This window comes from Zingiber officinale, chromosome 2A (assembly GCF_018446385.1).
Source record: "Zingiber officinale cultivar Zhangliang chromosome 2A, Zo_v1.1, whole genome shotgun sequence".
NCBI classification, from domain to species: domain Eukaryota; kingdom Viridiplantae; phylum Streptophyta; class Magnoliopsida; order Zingiberales; family Zingiberaceae; genus Zingiber; species Zingiber officinale.
The window spans coordinates 143,011,249-143,029,998 of record NC_055988.1 but is presented as its reverse complement, the minus strand read 5'-3'; the positions used below and the strand labels follow the sequence as shown (position 1 = coordinate 143,029,998).

At 40.3% G+C, this 18,750-nt stretch overlaps 1 protein-coding gene across 1 annotated transcript; it reads right to left on the bottom strand.

The window, feature by feature from the left end:
* Positions 1–15,716: 15,716 nt before the first annotated feature.
* LOC122044057 (subtilisin-like protease 4) lies at positions 15,717–17,936 on the bottom strand. Its single transcript, XM_042604601.1, has one exon. It carries the CDS (start codon positions 17,934–17,936, stop codon positions 15,717–15,719), a length of 2,220 nt encoding a protein of 739 aa, XP_042460535.1.
* Positions 17,937–18,750: the final 814 nt, after the last annotated feature.

The following is an 18,750-nucleotide window of genomic DNA, read 5'->3' as shown; positions in this document are numbered from 1 at the left end:
CGGTCAATCCCTTTGACCCACTTAGACTTTTCCACACCAGATGTCCGATCATCCCTGATCCATCTGGATTTTCCTCTTCGTGCCAAGTATCCGATCACTCCCTTGACCTACTTGGACTTTCCAACACCAGAAGTCCGATCATCCCTGATCCATCTGGATTTTCCTTGCCCGGCTTCACTCACGGGACTTAACATCCAGTTAGGACTTTCTCACTGCTTCACTCACGAGGACTTTCTACTGCCTATCCAGTTAGGACTTTCCCCTGGCTTCACTCACGGGACTTTCCACACCGCCTAACATCCAGTTAGGACTTTCTCCTATGGCTTCACTCACGGGACTTTCCAATGCCTAACATCCAGTTAGGACTTTCCCAGCTTCACTCACGGGACTTTCCACACTGCATAACATCCAGTTAGGACTTTCCTCTTGCTCACGGACTTTCCAACCGCCTAACATCCCAGTTAGGACTTTCCCTCGTGCCAAGCTCCTGCTTGGACTTCTCCGTCCAAGTCTCCATACTTGGACTTTTCGCCAAGTCTCCATACTTGGACTTTTCCATGCAAGTCTCCATACTTGGACTTTTCTAGTGCCAAGCTCCCTCTTTTCCGTTTCCAAGTCTCCATACTTGGACTTTTTCCCGAATCAGGTCAACCTTGACCTACGGTTGCACCAATAATCTCCCAAACATCTATTCTTGTCCCATATCAAGAATACAACTCTTCCACGAGTGTCAAACATCAAAATACAACTCAACTAGGTCAACCTTAACCTAAGGTTGTACCAACAATCTTCCTAAGTCAAACATCAAAATACAACTCGAGTCAGGTCAACTCGAGTCAGGTCAACCAGGTCAACCTTGACCTAAGGTTGCACCAACAATCTCCCCCTTTTTTATGTTTGACAAAACCCATAATCAAGTTAGGTTAACCTGATAACCTAACTTAGGTTTTCCAACCATCTTCCAATGTCCAATGTTCTTTCCTTGAACATTCTCTGAACATTCTCCCCTTAGGTTAACCCGATAACCTAACTTGGGTTCTCCAATAATTCTCCCCCTTTTGACACACATCAAAAAGAATTTCAATGATCTTTTCTTGAACATTCCTTGACATTCTTTCCCTAGCTTAGGTTAACCCGATAACCTAACTTGGGTTCTCCAATAATTCTCCAATGAACACTCTCCCCTTTTTGACACACATCAAAAAGGAAAAAAAGGGTATCAAGGTCAAGAGTTTCTTCCTAATGAAAGTCCCATACATTTCATTGAAACTCTTAATTTCCCCCTTGATACTAAACTCAACAATCAGCTTAGTGATAATCCCATATCACTAATCCTCAAAAGTCTTAAGGAGTAAAAACTCCCCCTAACAGTCAACTCCCCCTTGACAATTAGGTAAAACTCCCCCTAAAGGTTAACTCCCCCTTGACCATTGCACCAACAATGTCTTTGTGAGTTCCAAACCTTTAGAAATCCACAAAACCCAACTTCCAGCTGAAATTTCAGACCAACAGCTGAAAATCAGAAACTGGCACGCTCTGATCGGTCCCCAGACCGATTAGGAACCCGGTCCCCAGACCGATCAGGCCTTCACCAGATCGCACCAAGCTCTCTGGTTCTTACTGGATCGGTCTGCAGACCGATCCATGCTTCACTGGATCGGTCCACAGACCGATCAGGACTTACCTGGATCGGTCCCCAGACCGATCCAGACTCTGATAGGCAGATTTCTGAAATTTCCTTCCCGAAATTCAGAAACTCCTAGAAAATTCCAGAAAATTCGAAAAATTGTGAAATTTTGAGGATACATTCCTCATAACATATACTATCATGGAAAAATAGTTTTCTATGAAAATAACTTCCATTTTTCAATCTTGATACAAAGTTCAAAAACTTTGAAATAGTTCAAGTTTAACTCAACTTTGTATCACAATGTTCAATGATGAATGCTATCACTAGGAAAGCTTCATCAAGGTTTTTCAAATCAATTTTAAAATGCTTTTAAAACCTTTAATTTGGGACCACAATCTTTGGACTATATGTACATGACTTGTACATAAGCTTTCCCTATGATCCCCAATTAGAATTAGGCTCATCTAGGTACAAGAACTATGCACCTTGATCCTAACTCACAATCCTAATATCTCACACACATCTAAGATGTATCAAACACATCCAAGTCAATTTTGATGTGAGATATGGGTTTAGGTATCTTAGACTAAGGTCTCATGCATTTTCTAAACACAAATTTGATCTCAATATCAAAATGTGTTTTTCATCCTTAAATCAATTCAATTGATTATTAATGCAAGAGATGATGACATGGCATAAGATGGTATCATAAATGAAAACATGTGCCAAAGTCATGATGTCATGGCATAAAGTTTGAAACTTAAATAAACATGACATAAAAACTAGCCTAAGCATTATCATGACATTTCAAATGATAATAAAACTAAACATGATGTCATGACATGTGAGGGAAAACAATCATGGCAAGATTTAGCATAAATAAATATACCTAGATTACCTATCTAAGTATCCTTAACCACTTGGCTAACTTCAAATTTAATCCTAGATTGCCCCAAAATGCCAAAATCCTAATTTTGACACTTCTTGAACTCTAGATTTTCCCAAATTGTGCCAATTAAGATTAAAAATGAAATTTCCAATCTTTAGGCACATTTAACTCTTCAAAGGAGTAAATGATAATTCCATTTCATTTTCAAAAGTTCTCAAAACCTTGAAAATGCTCCTTGAGTGTCAATTTCCTCAAAGTTGGGTTAACTACCCTTCTAATCGGAGTTGACACTCTCTAACCCATCTATGGGGTAGAGAAGATGCTCCTAGGAACCCAATACCTATTAGAGCTCATTGGGTTCACTAAATATTCACTAGGGATAACTTCCCTAGCAACCCTCCTAATGACCCTCTTAGGCTTTAAAGCCTTGGTCATTTGGGACTCATCAAGATCAACTCTAGGGGTGACTCCCCTTGTGACCTTGGTGTTGGTCTTCCTAGCCCTAGGTTTTGTTCCATAATCGAATGGAACATTATGATAAGTGGGCTTGACCACTTGAGACTTAGGTTTGTGACCCAAACCTTTCTTGTTCTTGGACATTGGTTTTTGACCCTTAAACCCTAGAGATGACTTCTCCAAGTTCTTAAGAGCCTTTTCCAAAGTATCAAGTCTTGACCTCAAGACTTGATTCTCCTTCTCTAATACCTCAATTTTTAATTTTTCATTTTTCTTTGAGGTATTCCTAGGCATATGTCTAGATGATTTGGGATTTCTATCTAGGTTTCCCTTAACCTTAGATGAGTTAATCCTAGGGTTGGCTTTCCTAGTGTTATCCTTATCTAGACTAACATCTTTGGCACCTAAGCACATATATTGGTTCCTAGAATTATCATGCTTATCATTCTTGACAATTGCAATAAAACTACTAGCATGAGTCTTATTATTATTGCAAGAGTGTGCCTTAAATGTTACCTTAGGGTTTGCCTTAGCTCCCCCTATCGACGTGCTCAGTCTCTTGTCCTTGTGAGATTGCCTCCCCCTCGGACATTGACTCCGATAATGTCCCCTTCGCTTGCATTGGAAGCACACCACGTGCTCCTTGCCCTTGCGTGTTCGGACTCCGACTTCCTTGATCTTTGGCGCCGGTGGAGTCTTTCTAACCCTCTTTGGACACTTACTCTTGTAGTGCCCAAACTTCCTACACTCAAAACACATTATGTGTAATTTGCTTGAAATCACAGTGTTTGAGTTACCTAGGGTTGTGGATGTAGATGAGCTTTCTTCTTCATCCCTTCCGGAGGTAGATGCCTCTTCTTGCTCCGAACTTGAACAAGAGGAACTCTCCTCCTCTTCTTCCTTGGATGTTGAGTAGCCCTCAACTCCCAATTCGCTCCCTCCATGATGTGAGCTACTTGGCTCACTAGGCTTCTCTTCATGGCTTGAAGTGGAGCTCTCCTCATGGTACTTGGCCAAGTTATCCCACAACTCCTTGGCATTGTTGTATTTACCTATCTTACACAAAACACTAGTAGGTAATGAAAATTCAATTGTTTTAGTTACCTCATTGTTGATCGTGGATTGGTGGACTTGTTCCTTCGTCCACTTGTTCTTCTCTAGAGGCTCTCCTTCTTTATCCATTGGAGGAGTAAACCCTTCTTGTACACAAAACCAGTTCCACATATTAGTCCTAAGAAAATACATCATCCTTACCTTCCAATATGCAAAGTTGTCGTTGTAGAAGGGTGGAATGGTGATGTCTTCTCCAAATTGATCCATCTCTAGCTTGTGCTCGCACGGGTGTGAATCCGATGAAGAGCGGCCTTGCTCTGATACCACTTGTTAGGTTCTCTTCGTACGGCTAGAGAGGGGGGGTGTGAATAGCCGACCCCAATTGCTCGCGTTTCTTTCTACAAACTAGGGTTAGCGCAGCGGAAACTAAATGCAGAAAGAAAACAGGAGAAGAAATCAAACCTCTACGCAAGGATGTAACGAGGTTCGGAGATGAAACTCCTACTCCTCGGCGTGTCCGTAAGGTGGACGAAGCCTATCAATCCGTCGGTGGATGAGTCCCCGGAAAACCGGCTAAATCAAACTCCTTGTGGGTGGAGAAACCTCGCCACAATCACTTGCAACAGCAAGCTAAGAGTACAAGAGAATAGCAAGAACAAAATACAACAGGAATGTAAACACAGTAGCTTGCCTTCTCGTCGACTGAGGTCCCGGATGAAGTAGCAACTTCACGGACAGATGCAACAAGCAACTTAGCAGCAGCTGATCCAGTCGTGGAATGAAGCTCACGCGAAGCTTCGACAAGGAGGAGCTCAACAAAGCTCAAGCACAACAGCACTTTGCAACTCGAAGGAAGAAGAAGAAAAATCACAGAAGATGCCCTCGTCTCCTTTATAACTGCGAAGAAGAAACAGCGAAGAAACTAGCCGTTGCGTTGCAGCTAGAACCGATCGATGCGTGGACCGATCGAATATCTGATCGGTCCGATCGAGGAAGAACTTCGCTTGTTCCGATCGGTCCATGGACCGATCAGGAACATCTGATCGATCCACGCCGATCGGGAACCTTCGATCGGTCCGTGACCGATCGGCTTCTCTTCTCGCTAGTTTGCCATCGATCTCCTTCGATCGGTCTCCGGACCGATCAGATAACTCGAAGCATCTTAGCACGCCCGATCGGTCACCGGACCGATCGGATGACCCATCTGGATCGATGCGGCCCGATCAAAACTTCTCAGCCCTAAACCTAAGGCTTCCACACCAACATCCGGTCAACCTTGACCTGTTTGTACATCATGCCTAGCATCCGGTCACTCCCTTGACCTGCTAGCACTCCCCGCTAAGTGTCCGGTCAATTCCTTTGACCCACTTAGACTTTTCCACACCAGATGTCCGATCATCCCTGATCCATCTGGATTTTCCTCTTCGTGCCAAGTATCCGATCACTCCCTTGACCTACTTGGACTTTCCAACATCAGAAGTCCGATCATCCCTGATCCATCTGGATTTTCCCTTGCTCGGCTTCACTCACCAGGACTTCCACACTGCCTAACATCCCAGTTAGGACTTTCTCACTGCCTGGCTTCACTCACCAGGACTTTCCAACTGCCTAACATCCCAGTTAGGACTTTCCCACTGCCTTACTCACCGGGACTTTCCACCTGCCTAACATCCAGTTAGGACTTTCTCACTGCTTCACTCACCAGGACTTTCCAACCGCCTAACATCCAGTTAGGACTTTCCCACCGCTTCACTCACGGGACTTTCCACAGCCTAACATCCAGTTAGGACTTTCCTAGTCTTCACTCACCAGGACTTTCCAACCGCCTAACATCCCGTTAGGACTTTCCCTCGTGCCAACTCCTGCTTGGACTTCTCCGTGCCAAGTCTCCATACTTGGACTTTTCGCGTGCCAAATCTCCATACTTGGACTTTTCCAGTGCCAAGTCTCCATACTTGGACTTTTCCAGTGCCAAGCTCCCTGCTTGGACTTTTCCGTTGCCAAGTCTCCATACTTGGACTTTTTCCCGAATCAGGTCAACCAGGTCAACCTTGACCTACGGTTGCACCAATAATCTCCCAAACATCTATTCTTGTCCCATATCAAGAATACAACTCTTCCACGAGTGTCAAACATCAAAATACAACTCAACTAGGTCAACCTTAACCTAAGGTTGTACCAACAATCTTCCTAAGTCAAACATCAAAATACAACTCGAGTCAGGTCAACTCGAGTCAGGTCAACCAGGTCAACCTTGACCTAAGGTTGCACCAACAGTAAAAACCGGCGAACCGTCGGTTAACCGGCGGGTTGAACCGGCGGTTCAACCGCAAATTTTTTTTTTTTTTAAACGGCTTGAACCGCCGGTTAACCGGCGGTTCATAGCCGTTGGAACCGCCAGTTAACCGGCGGTTCGTAGCCGTTGGGAGGGTTTTTTAGGTATTTTTTTTCAACGGTTAGGATCATTTAACCGTTTTTTGATCAATGGCTATGATTTAATGTCCGTTACTATCAAAACTCTATAAATAGAGAGCTTATTTCATCATTTTTCACACACATCTTCTCTACTCTTAATCTCATTTTCGTATTCTCTAATCTCTACACGCTTTCGTTTTCAATTTTCAATTACAATGGAAGGAGGCCGCGGAGGTGCATCATCTCGAGCTCGGAAGGGAAAGCAAATAATGAATCCGCGGGAGGAGGACCCCAACATTCAATCCACCGATGATGAGATCGAGCATCTTCCGAATCCGACACCCGACACACAAGGAAGTACCGATGCAATTACTTCTAAGGTTCGGGAAATTCCTCCTCTAAAGTCTTCTATTTTTACTAAACATTTTGAGAAGGTCACTCTTCCGTCGGGAGAAATGCGTGCAAAATGTAAGCACTGCAATGCTTCCTACAAATTCCAAGCCGGCTATGGGTCGTTGAAACGACATGTAGAAACGAAGCACCCGACGGAATATGGACTCGACCGTTCTCAAACACAATTATCAAGATTTTCTTCAACTAGCGGTAGTACCGATTCCAGTTTATTTTTATATTCGGATAATAAATTAAGAGAATCATTAGCTAAATTTGTTTCCGTAGAACATCTTTCTTTTAGTTTTGGATCTAAATGCACATTTGAAGATTTTTGTAAAGAATCTCTTAATCCATGTGCTAAACGTGTTCCTAGGACTACACTTACTCGTACAATTAAAAAATTAGTAAAACAAGGAAAAAAGAATTTAATTGATGAATTTAGTAAATTAGATAATAAAGTTTCTTTATGTTCCGATATTTGGAGTGATCATTGGCAAACACATTCGTATATGGGTGTGACTTGCCATTGGATCGATAACTCTTGGAACCTCCAAAAAGATTATTAGCTTATAGAGTTTTTGATGAATCACATAATGCTCATAATATCGCACAATTATTATGTTTAATTTTAGAAGAATATGGTTTAACTCATAAAATATTTTCAATATCATTAGATAATGCTAGTTCTAATACCGCTTGTATAGATGATCTAAAATTTGTTTGTCAACCTATTATTGGAGGTTTATTTTTTCATATTCGTTGTGTATGCCATGTTTTAAATTTATGTGTTCAAGATGGTTTAAAAATTTTAGAAAGTTATATTAAACCAATTAGAATTGCAATTTCTTATTTATGGTCTCATCCATCTATAATGAAACAATGGGGTAGGTTTTGTAAAATTAATGGAATGTGACCTAAAAAATTTCCACGTGATGTACCAACACATTGGAATTCAACATACCAATTATTACAAGATTCATTTCAATATAAAGAATTATTATGTTCATTTTTTGCACAAAACACTAATACTAATATATATTTATTTTCACAACAATGGAATATTTGTAGTAGTATTTGTGAAATTTTAAAAGTATTTAATAATGCAACCGAACAACTTTTCGGTGTTTATTATCTCACTGCTCAATTAGTTTTAGAAAATTTTTCTAATATAGTATTAGTTTTAAATGAACATATTAATAATGAATCTTTATCTCTTCACATCTTAGTTATGAAAACTAAATGGGAAAAATATTTTTATTTAATTCCTGAAATTTATTTAATTGCATTTGCTTTAGATCCTAGATTTAAATTAGAAGTTTTACAAGAAATGTTAACTTTATATTATAATGCTTTAATTTCAATTAAAGATTCTTCTTCCCCTAATCCAGCTAATATTATATATAATGTTAGAATTTATTTATATGATATTTATAATCAATATTATACAAAATATGGAACACAAATTAATATTTCTGAAATTCAACAAACTACTAATAGTAATTTAAAACTTACAAAAGCACAACTCTTATTAAAAGAACGGACAAAACGTCCACGGGGATCCTCAAGTTCCACACAGGAACCTGAGAATTATTTTACGACTTGATTTTAATGAAGCAGATAGCGAAAACTTCGATATCTTAAAGTGGTGGTCACAGAAGGCTCAAAGCTTTCTCGTTCTCTCCGTGATCGCAAATGAAATTGTGGAGCAGACGTTCAGTGCCGGCGGCAACATATTAGATGAACGACGATAAACTTTGTCTCCCGACTCATTGGAAGCCCAAGTATTACTGGACGATTGGACCAGAGCGGAGAAAAGAATCCAAGGAATGCAACTTTCAGATGACAAAGTTGAAGATTTTGATACTGAAGGAACAAATATGACAGGAACAGGAAATGGAAGTGAATGAAAATGTAAAAGGATAAAAATATAAAAGAACTACGTAGGCTTTGATTCCCCTAAAGGGATACGTAGGCAACTTAAATAAGTGCAAGCCCTTTTTTTAATAAATTTTAATTTCTAATTTTTAATGTTTAATGTTTAATTTTTAATTTTTAATTTTTTTTAACATATTAATCTTCAACTGTGACGAACCGTGAACCGAACCGTGAACCGGCGGTTCTGAACCGTGAACCGTAACCGTCTTGGGCGGTTAAGGTTAAGGGTCGACCTCCCTGGAACCGTCGAACCGGCGGTTCCGAACCGTTGAACCGTCGGTTCCGAACCGTGGTCAGGTCTACATAGAAGGCGCCTTCAGCAGCTTTTACAACCTCTATCCTCCATTGCTACTCCGATCGCCTAGATGATTGCGGCCAACCGAAATAGGGCTCACCTGAATCCAATTTCTGACCTTCTCCTCAAGCAGGCTTCCGCTCAGGCTTCTCATCCCTTGAACGTCGCGTAGGTTCTTCTCATCTACCGGTGTACTCTTCCGCAGCCCTTTCATCCCTTGGATGCACCGAGCCCGTCGGCTCCCTTCCCATGTAATCCTTTTCGTTAGCTGCGTCTTCCGCTCAACTTCTTGTGCTCTTAAACTCCTGCACACTTAGACATAGAGATTAAAATCAAACAGGACTCAACCTAACTTGGTTGATCACATCAAAATAACCACGAGATCCAGCAATCTCCCCTTTTTGATGTGCATCAACCCAAGTTCAAGTTAGGGTAATAACAAACAAGTAGTAATAAAAAACATTTAAAGTATAAATTTTACAATAAAAGAAATTGCAACACTATGTATAAAATAAACTTATTTGAATTCAGAATTTGAAAAAAAAATTCTAACTTCCCCTAAACTTGTACTTATTTCTCCCCCTTTGATCACATTAAAAAATAGGGTAAAAATATGAAAAATTTAAGTTTTAGGAAAATGCAAGTAAAAGAAATTTAACATAATTTCTAAGTTATGGAGTTTTTTAAAAATTGACAAACATTGGAAGTATTATCTTAATTAATTTCACAAGCTTATCAGTTTATCAATTAAATATTTAATTCAATAATCAGCTTTCAGGCCGTGGCGAGGCACTAGACCTTCTTGGTTATTGGATCATCAACCACTTCTGGACAAAGCCTTTTAAAGAATTTAAGCATTTAACTTTTCTATTTTTTTTTTAAAAAAAAACATTTTAAATTAAGTATAATCTTCGAACCCAATACCCAATAAAGGTTCCTTCCTATTGGATTAACTAAAAATTTGAGGGGAGGGAGGGGGGGGGGGGGGGGGGGGAAGATGATTTTTTGGGAGTCTCTTTATTTGTCCTTGGTGATGTCTAATATACCAATTTAGTCTACCATAAATTCTAAGTTTTGATTTTTGAAAGTTATTTGGTTTCAAGCATGCATTGTCATTTTTCAATTTTTCGAATTCTATTTTCAAATTTTCATTTTCTAATTTTAGATTATCATACAATTGTAGAGGACATGCCTTTGCTAAGTTCAATTTTAACTCAACATTTTCCTTTTCTAATTTCACTAGATCTTTAATAAGAATTTTAATGAAATTAAAGAACTGCTTAGGAGAAAAAATATGTACCTCACTTACCTCAATTTCTGATGCTCCCCATTCATCGTTTCTTTCTTCCGATGATCCTCCCCCCTCATCTATGTTCATCTTTGAGCTGGTCTCATCTTCTTCTTGATGGATCAACGTTAGGGTTAGTTCGGCGTATGCTTCGATTTCAGATTTGGAGGATGATGACTCGTCCCACGTGGCTTTGAGATTATGTTTGGGTCGAGCTAGCTTCTTATTCTTTTCCTTGTCTTTATTCTTCAGTTTCTGGCAGTCATCTTTGATGGTCTCCATCATACGCGGAAACATCCGGTTGATCTTCGACGTGAACAATGTATGCTTTAAGCTCTTCGTCGCAGGCAACCCCTTTGGCGAACAAGAGAAAAGAAACAAAGAGAAAGAAGAAAAAGATGGAGGTCATTGGTGCAGTAATTGAACGTTATCTTTTCCTTGTGGATGATTTACATAAGAGAAGAGGTGCTTATTTATAGTCTCCAATTAGCAACTACTCGGTATGTGATTTGTTATTTTTGATTTAATTTGACAACAAATTAGAAAAACTTACTATAATTGTCAAAACTTAAGCATTATGATCCGTGGTTTTGAATATCTCTCTTGTGTTGGTGCGGGAAGCATCCGACGATCGAACCTTAGTTTTGATAATGGCAAAGGATTCAAAGTTAAGTTAGTGTGTGATCTAACATGTTTGAATGAGTGTTTCAGGAAAGTCCTAGCTGCGGTTAGGCGGGTGAAAAACCCTAAGGGGTGGTAACCTTAGGTCCTAGGGGGCGGTAACCCTAGGTGAGGGAAAACCCTAAGGGGTGGTAACTTTAGGTCCTAGGGGGCGGTAACCCTAGGTGGAGGAAAACCCTAAGGGGCGGCAACCTTAGGTCCTAGGGGGTGGTAACCCTAGGTGGAGAAAAACCCTAGGGGGAGGTAACCCTAGGTCCTAGGGGGTGGTAACCCTAGGCGAAAAGTCCAGTCGGTCTGGAGGACCGGACTGGCATCAGGTAATCTCTCCTGAGGGGAGTAGGTGAGGACGTGTTCCCCGTAGAGGGAACAGTAGGCGTCGGGTCGACCTAGGGTTTCCGGTTGTAAATCCGAAGTCAGACTCGGACAGTCCGAAGACTGTCAGTTATTCCTTACTTTGTTTTATCAGATTCTAACACTGTCTTGCAGGGTATTTTGCTCGGACTAACCTTTGTTTGCAGGTGAGGAACCTGCCGGAGGTCCGGGCGCCCGGGATCAAATTTTATCCCTGCCGCGACTTCGCCACGTGGAGCATCCTGGTTGGTTGGCCACGTCACACTCCAGGCGCTCGGAAAGGATCCAGGTGCCCTGAATGTCATATAAAAAGAGCGTTGAGGTGCAGCTTCAAAACAACGATTCAACAAGCTTTCCTTCTGCTGTGTGCTGCTCAAGAAACAACTCTAAAGTGCTGTTATAGTCGCCGACGACCTAAAGCTTCAGTTATTATTTTGTTGTCGGTATTATTTCAATTCCAGTTGTACTTATTTCCTTGTACTTATTCACGATATTATAGTTGTTGCCCACCGGAAGCGATCAAGGATCGCGGGCCTTGGAGTAGGAGTCGCCTTAGGCTCCGAACGAAGTAATTCCCTGTGTCTCTGTGTTTGACTGTCTTTATTCCGCTGCTTATTACTCTATTAGTTTCACGTACGATTTACGGATTTCGAAAAACGAAATAGCCACGAGCGCTATTCCCCCCCCCCCCCCCCCCCCTCTAGCGCTTTCGATCCATCATCTTGTCCTTGTGGATGATATACGGAAGAGGAGGTGATTATTTATAATTATAGCAACCAACTCACATTCGTTAATGATTCGGTGTTTGATCTTGTAGTTTCCTTCGATTTGGCGACAACTAAGGATAATCCAATTAGCAATGTGATTTATTATTTTTGTTTAATTTGACAAGAAATTAGGAAACCCTATTATTCATTAATTGTCGAAACTAAAGCATATCGAAATGTGCGTTTGAAAATCAAAATAAAAATAGAAGGAAGTATAGTACTTTTCAAACTTCCTCGTGGTTTAGTTTTGTTTTTTAAATGTGCTTTTATTTTTTTAATGATTCGGGTGGGTATATTTCGCTAGATTAATTTTGAAGATAGATAGTTTTTTTTTTTCTTAATTCACCTATTAGGTAAATCGAAAGCAAGACTTATCTACATTTAGAAGTTAATCACTACTTAGTTATTTGTCTCATTTAATATTTAAATTTTAAATCTCTTTATGCTCCTCTAAATTTATTACTACACTATATATTTTTAATTGTTTTTTAAAATTTTATTTTCTTGATAATTTATGTATCTATAACTAATTTTGAAGATAGACTATTACTAATATTTTTTTGGGATAATCTAGATGTTCTAGCATTGCTCGACTTGGAAGTAAGTGATTGTCATGACCCGAAGATTTTCTTCTCTATAGCAGGGATAGTCGTCTTGCTCGGACAATATTTGTCACCGTATAAAAAATTATAAATAACATCCTCGAGGGTATGTGCACCAGATTGTACAAACATAAATATGTAATTGATTTTTTAGCATAAAGGATAAGTTATTATAAGAATCAATAAAAGGGAAATTGAGTAAAGCTATATGAACAAAGATGAATTATTATAAGAAACAATAACCCACTTTAGAGGATATCAGTAAATGATATATATAATATACAGTATTTTTTGGATTAACACTCTACTTTGTATTTTGTAACCCACAAAGTTGGGGCAAGTATGAATCTTAGTATGAATTTTAGATAAAGGAGAAGAATTGACAATAAGAAGGGAAAATCATAATCACACATTTGCTTGCCATCCATCTAGCAAATCGGACTAGAATCAACCTCAAATCAATCGATCTAGGAGGGGTGCGTTGCGCTGTGCTCGGGACTTCTAAATCAGTCGTTAACTAAGGTGGCGTTTGGTTCTCTCCTAAGAATCGGAATGGAAATGAGTGTCATAGTATTGTGGAATGGGAATGAGTATGAGCTTGGGTATCATTCTTAAAAATAATGTTTGGTTAGTTGAATATTTTCAATCAGAATGAACCTAAATTTTCTTTTTTACCCTTAGAGGAACATAAGAGAAAAAATTAGATGGAAGAGAAAGTTGAATGTGAGAGAAACATATGATGAGAGAAAAAGTGTGATGAGAAAAAATGAAGAGAGGGAAAGTGTGATGAGAGAAAATGAGGAGAGAGAATGTGATAGGGGAGATTGAAAATAGAAAAAGTATGATGAGAGAGAAAGAGTGATGTGAAAGAAACGAAGAGAGAGAAAGTATGATAAGAGAAAATGAGATATTGAGGAGAAAAAGTATGATGAGAAAATATGATGAGAGAGAAAGTGTGATGGGAAAAAATAAAAAGAGAGAAAGTGTGATGAGAGAAAAATGAGAAGAGAGTGTGATGGAAGAGAATGAAGAGAGAGAAGGTGTGATGAGAGAAAATGTAGAGAGAGTATGGTAAGAGAGATTTAGAAGAGAGCAAGTATGATGAGAGAGAAAGTATGAAGAAAAAATGAGGAGGGAATGAAGAGAGAGAAAATGATGAGAGAGTGTGTGTGTGATGAGAGAGAATACAGAGAGAAAAATGGTAGAGAATGTGTGATGAGAGAGAATGAGGAGAGAAAATGTGATGATAGAATGAGGAGAGACAAAGTATAATTCGAGAGAAAGTCTGATGAAAAAATGAGGAGAGAATGAAGAGAAAGAAAATGATGAGAGAGAGTGTGTGATCAGAGAGAAAATGGTAGAGAATGTGTGATGAGAGAGAATGAGGAGAGAGAAAGTATATTGAGAGAGAAAATGTGATGATAAATGAGGAGAGAGAAAATATGATGAGATAGAAAGTATGATGAAAAAAATAAGAGAATGAAGAGAGAGAAAATGATGAGAGAGAGAGTGTGTGTGATGAGAGAGAATAAGGAGAGAGAAAGAATATTGAGACAGAAAATGTAATGAAAGAATGAGGAGAGAAAATAAGGAGAGAGTGAAATGAAAGAAAAATTGAACATATATACTAAGGGTATTTTCGTCCAAAACTTAATTCTCATTCCCATTCTCTCAAAACCCAAGTTTTTTGATTTCATTCCAAAATCTTGATTCCATTCCCATTAACCAAACACAAGTTTAGAAATGAATCCATTCCCTCATTCCCAAACCTCTAAACCAAACGCCACCGAAGTTTGTTTGTATTTACAAATCGTACTTTATCTTACTATTTTTGTGCGTGTGATTTAGATCAATAAGTGGTTTCTCCACCACCAGAAAAGTTTCAGATAGGAGAAAAACTAGTGGGCGGGCGGCTCCCGTACTTAAGCCTTTGACGTATTGACCCTGGGGGTTAGGAACCAAGTAAATCTGCACATTTGTTTTCGTTCATTATTGTTTTTATTATATACCATTGCAACTAACTTTGATAGAACGGACACGACAAAATGAGTCAAAGAAAAGCGACGAGTTAATATTCACCCCCTCTATCGACGCCACCGGTCTTATTGTTACTTGAGGACTATAGAGAAGACAGCGTGCCGGAGAGGATGACGTCGGCGATCGGGGAGAGAGATCAGTGAGATAGGGGAAAAGTCGGGCTAGAAAAACCCAAAATTTGCAAAATTAATGACTGAAATTTAATTATGTAGCTAATTAGAGACGAAATTTCATTTCTGTGGTAAATTTTATGATGAATTTTATTTTTCGTCAATAATTTTGCGACGGAATTAAACTTTCATCGCTAAATAAGCGACATAAACAATTAGCAATGGAAATTTAATGACAGAATATTAATTACGTCACTAAGTTGTGGGCTAAATAATATTCGATCACTAAAATTTGGATTGTTAATTGTAGGTTTTCTTGTAATGTAGAAAAAGTATGTAGTTATGCGAATAAGATATGACAAAAATATATGAAAATGTATTGACTCTAAATCCCCACTTGAGTCGATTAAATGAGCTAAATATATTGAGATGCGAGCCAAATATGTTACGTGATTCAATCATTCAAAGTGACAAAACATGGTGAAAGATGAGATTGATTATGCCCACAAAAGTAGATCAAATAGATTAGGCAATAATTTCTAAAGAGTGAGAATGTTAAAGTAAAATAAGGTAGCATGATCTATTGTTCAAGCGGGCCAAGAGATATTGTAAAATTATTTTAATAGTATAAGAAATAATTACAAATAAAACAGACATAAATTATAATTTAAAATTTTTACAAAATGAAAAAAAAAGGGATAAATGCTTGTCCATGCAATATTCATAAATTTAGATGTATATACATGAATAAGAATATGATAATTAATATACATATGGGGAATTAATAGCTTCCTTTACTTTATATAAATCATCATCACTCCAGGATGATGGAGATTGGACTTCTGACCACACTCCTCGCCTGGGAAACCCACATCAATTGCCCTTCAACAGTCGGTGACGACGCCCCATAGTCACTCCTTCTCTTGAAACTAATCTTGAAGCTCTTCTTTTCATTAACCTTCTCGAAGGTTAAGCTTCTCGGAACTACACGTGCCGAAACCACGTTGGGCACGTCTAACTTTGCGTAGTAAGTCGCTGCTGCCTTGCCGACGTTGGTCACGGTCCTTGTGAAGGTCACCGTTCGTGCCTCATTCGTCGGTAGTCGGACGGTGATGGAAGGATAGTTGAGCTCTCCTTCTGGGATGCTCTTGATCGACGAGCAGTTGATTTTGCGGTGGACGATGATTCTCACATTGGAGACACTGTAGCCAAGGCCGCAAAGGTATGGATAATAGTCCGTCGGAGAGATGTCGTAGATGAGTCCCGGGTCAAGGACCTTTAGAGGCATGACGTGGCCGGCTCCCACCGCGAAGAGGTCGGCTGGAAGGTTCCTCTCGTCAAAGATGGGGTTGTTGGTGTTATCTTTTACGTAGGCCGTCGTCATTATGGCAGATTTGATAGCTGCGGGCGACCAGTCGGGATGGGCTTTCTTGATAAGGGCGGCGATGCCGGAGAGATGGGGGCAGGACATGGAGGTGCCGGAGATGACATTGAATTTTTGTGTGTTCCAAGCAGCAAGGACGCTGACACCAGGGCCGGTGATGTCGGGCTTGAGGATCCCCGGTGTATTTTGGCTAGGCCCACGAGAGGAGAAGGAAGTTATCGCCGGAGAGTGGGGCACATGGGTAATGGTGCCTTTGAAGACAATGGTGGCCGTCGGGAGGGAGGATGAGTTGATGTAAGCCTTGATCTTATGTCCAAAGGCATAGGGAATGTGCGACGCCGGCAGTATGTGGAGATCGGCGATAGTGCTGTAGCCATCTTTCGGTGCATTGACAAGCACCATGCCGGCGCCACCGGCTTGCTCGACGACTTCCCCCTTCTCGATCCGCCCGTTGATGCCGCGGTCACAGAGCACAATCTTTCCCTTCACGTCGATACCGTTAAGGGAACCGTTGAGACATAAGGTGGAAGCGCCACCAGGGAACACGAGAGGATACTTCTTCGATGAGAATCCTTGCGGCTGGTAGATGCTCTCGCCGTGGAACTCGCTGCCGTCGCCAAGCTTTACGGTGGCCAAGAACTCACGGTCCATAGTGCTGGCCGCCACAGTGAGTAACCATGGCGCGTCATTGGATACGGTGGAATTAAACGGCCCCGAGTTGCCGGCCGAGCAGCTGACGAAGACTCCCTTGCGCATGGCGTTAAAACCGCCGATCGCAATTGGGTCGCGGTAGAATGGACTAAGGTCACTACCGAGTGAGATTGAAAGCACATCCACACCGTCCTCCACTGCGGCGTCCATCCCAGCGAGTATGTCGTGCTCCTGACACTCGTCATTCGCGCAAACCTTATAAATGGCGAGATGCGCAAGGGGGGCCACTCCAGCTGCCACTCCCCTGGCTAGCCCGTACACATTAGCGCGCTTCACGAATGCTCCGGCGGCGGTGCTAGACGTGTGAGTACCGTGGCCATCGTTATCAATAGGCGAATCCGTCGATCCGTTCCGGGACCGATTATAGTTGACGAAGGATCGGGCGCCGATGAGCTTATTGTTACAGAACTGCTCGGTCGATGACGACACGTTCCCTAAGTCGCAACGTCCCTTCCACTTGGGTGGAGGAGGCGGCATGCCGCGGTCACTATACGAAGGGTGGCCAGGGGTGATGCCGGAGTCGAGGACGCCTATGATGACGCCTTCCCCCATGTTGGTCGCGTTCCACACACTGTGAGTGCGATGGCGCAGCCCCAAAAACAGGGGCGTGTGGGTGGTCAACGGACGGTAAACCAAGCTCGGAACGGCGCGCACAAACCAGTCGACCTTCGACATGGTCGCCACTTCCCTCTCCGTCAGCATCGCCGAGAAGCCGGTCATAACATTCCGATAGGAGTGTATAACCCGCGACGCCGCATCATCTTCTTGGATCTCTAATGTTCCGACCAAAAGGGAGGTGTAGTAGTCTCCATCATACGCGGAAACATCCGGTTGATCTTCGACGTGAACAATGTATGCTTTAAGCTCTTCGTCGCAGGCAGCCCCTTTGGTGAACAAGAGAAAAGAAACAAAGAGAAAGAAGAAAAAGATGGAGGTCATTGGTGCAGTAATTGAACGTTATCTTTTCCTTGTGGATGATTTACAGAAGAGAAGAGGTGCTTATTTATAGTCTCCAATTAGCAACTACTCTGTATGTGATTTGTTATTTTTGGTTTAATTTGACAACAAATTAGAAAAACTTACTATAATTATCAAAACTTAAGCATTATGATCCGTGGTTTTGAATATATCTCTTGTCCTTGTGGATGATATACGGAAGAGGAGGTGATTATTTATAATTATAGCAACCAACTCACATTCGTTAATGATTCGGTGTTTGATCTTGTAGTTTCCTTCGATTTGGCGACAACTAAGGATAATCCAATTAGCAATGTGATTTATTATTTTTGTTTAATTTGACAAGAAATTAGGAAACCCTATTATTCACTAATTGTCGAAACTAAAGCATATCGAAATGTGCATTTGAAAATCAAAATAAAAATAGAAGGAAGTATAGTAGTTTTCAAACTTCCTCGTGGTTTAGTTTTGTTTTTTAAATGTGCTTTTATTTTTTTAATGATTCGGGTGGGTATATTTCGCTAGATTAATTTTGAAGATAGATAGTTTTTTTTTTCTTAATTCACCTATTAGGTAAATCGAAAGCAAGACTTATCTACATTTAGAAGTTAATCACTACTTAGTTATTTGTCTCATTTAATATTTAAATTTTAAATCTCTTTATGCTCCTCTAAATTTATTACTACACTATATATTTTTAATTGATTTTTTTAATTTTATTTTCTTGATAATTTATGTATCAGAGTTTTCTATAACTAATTTTGAAGATAAACTATTACTAATATTTTTTTTGGGA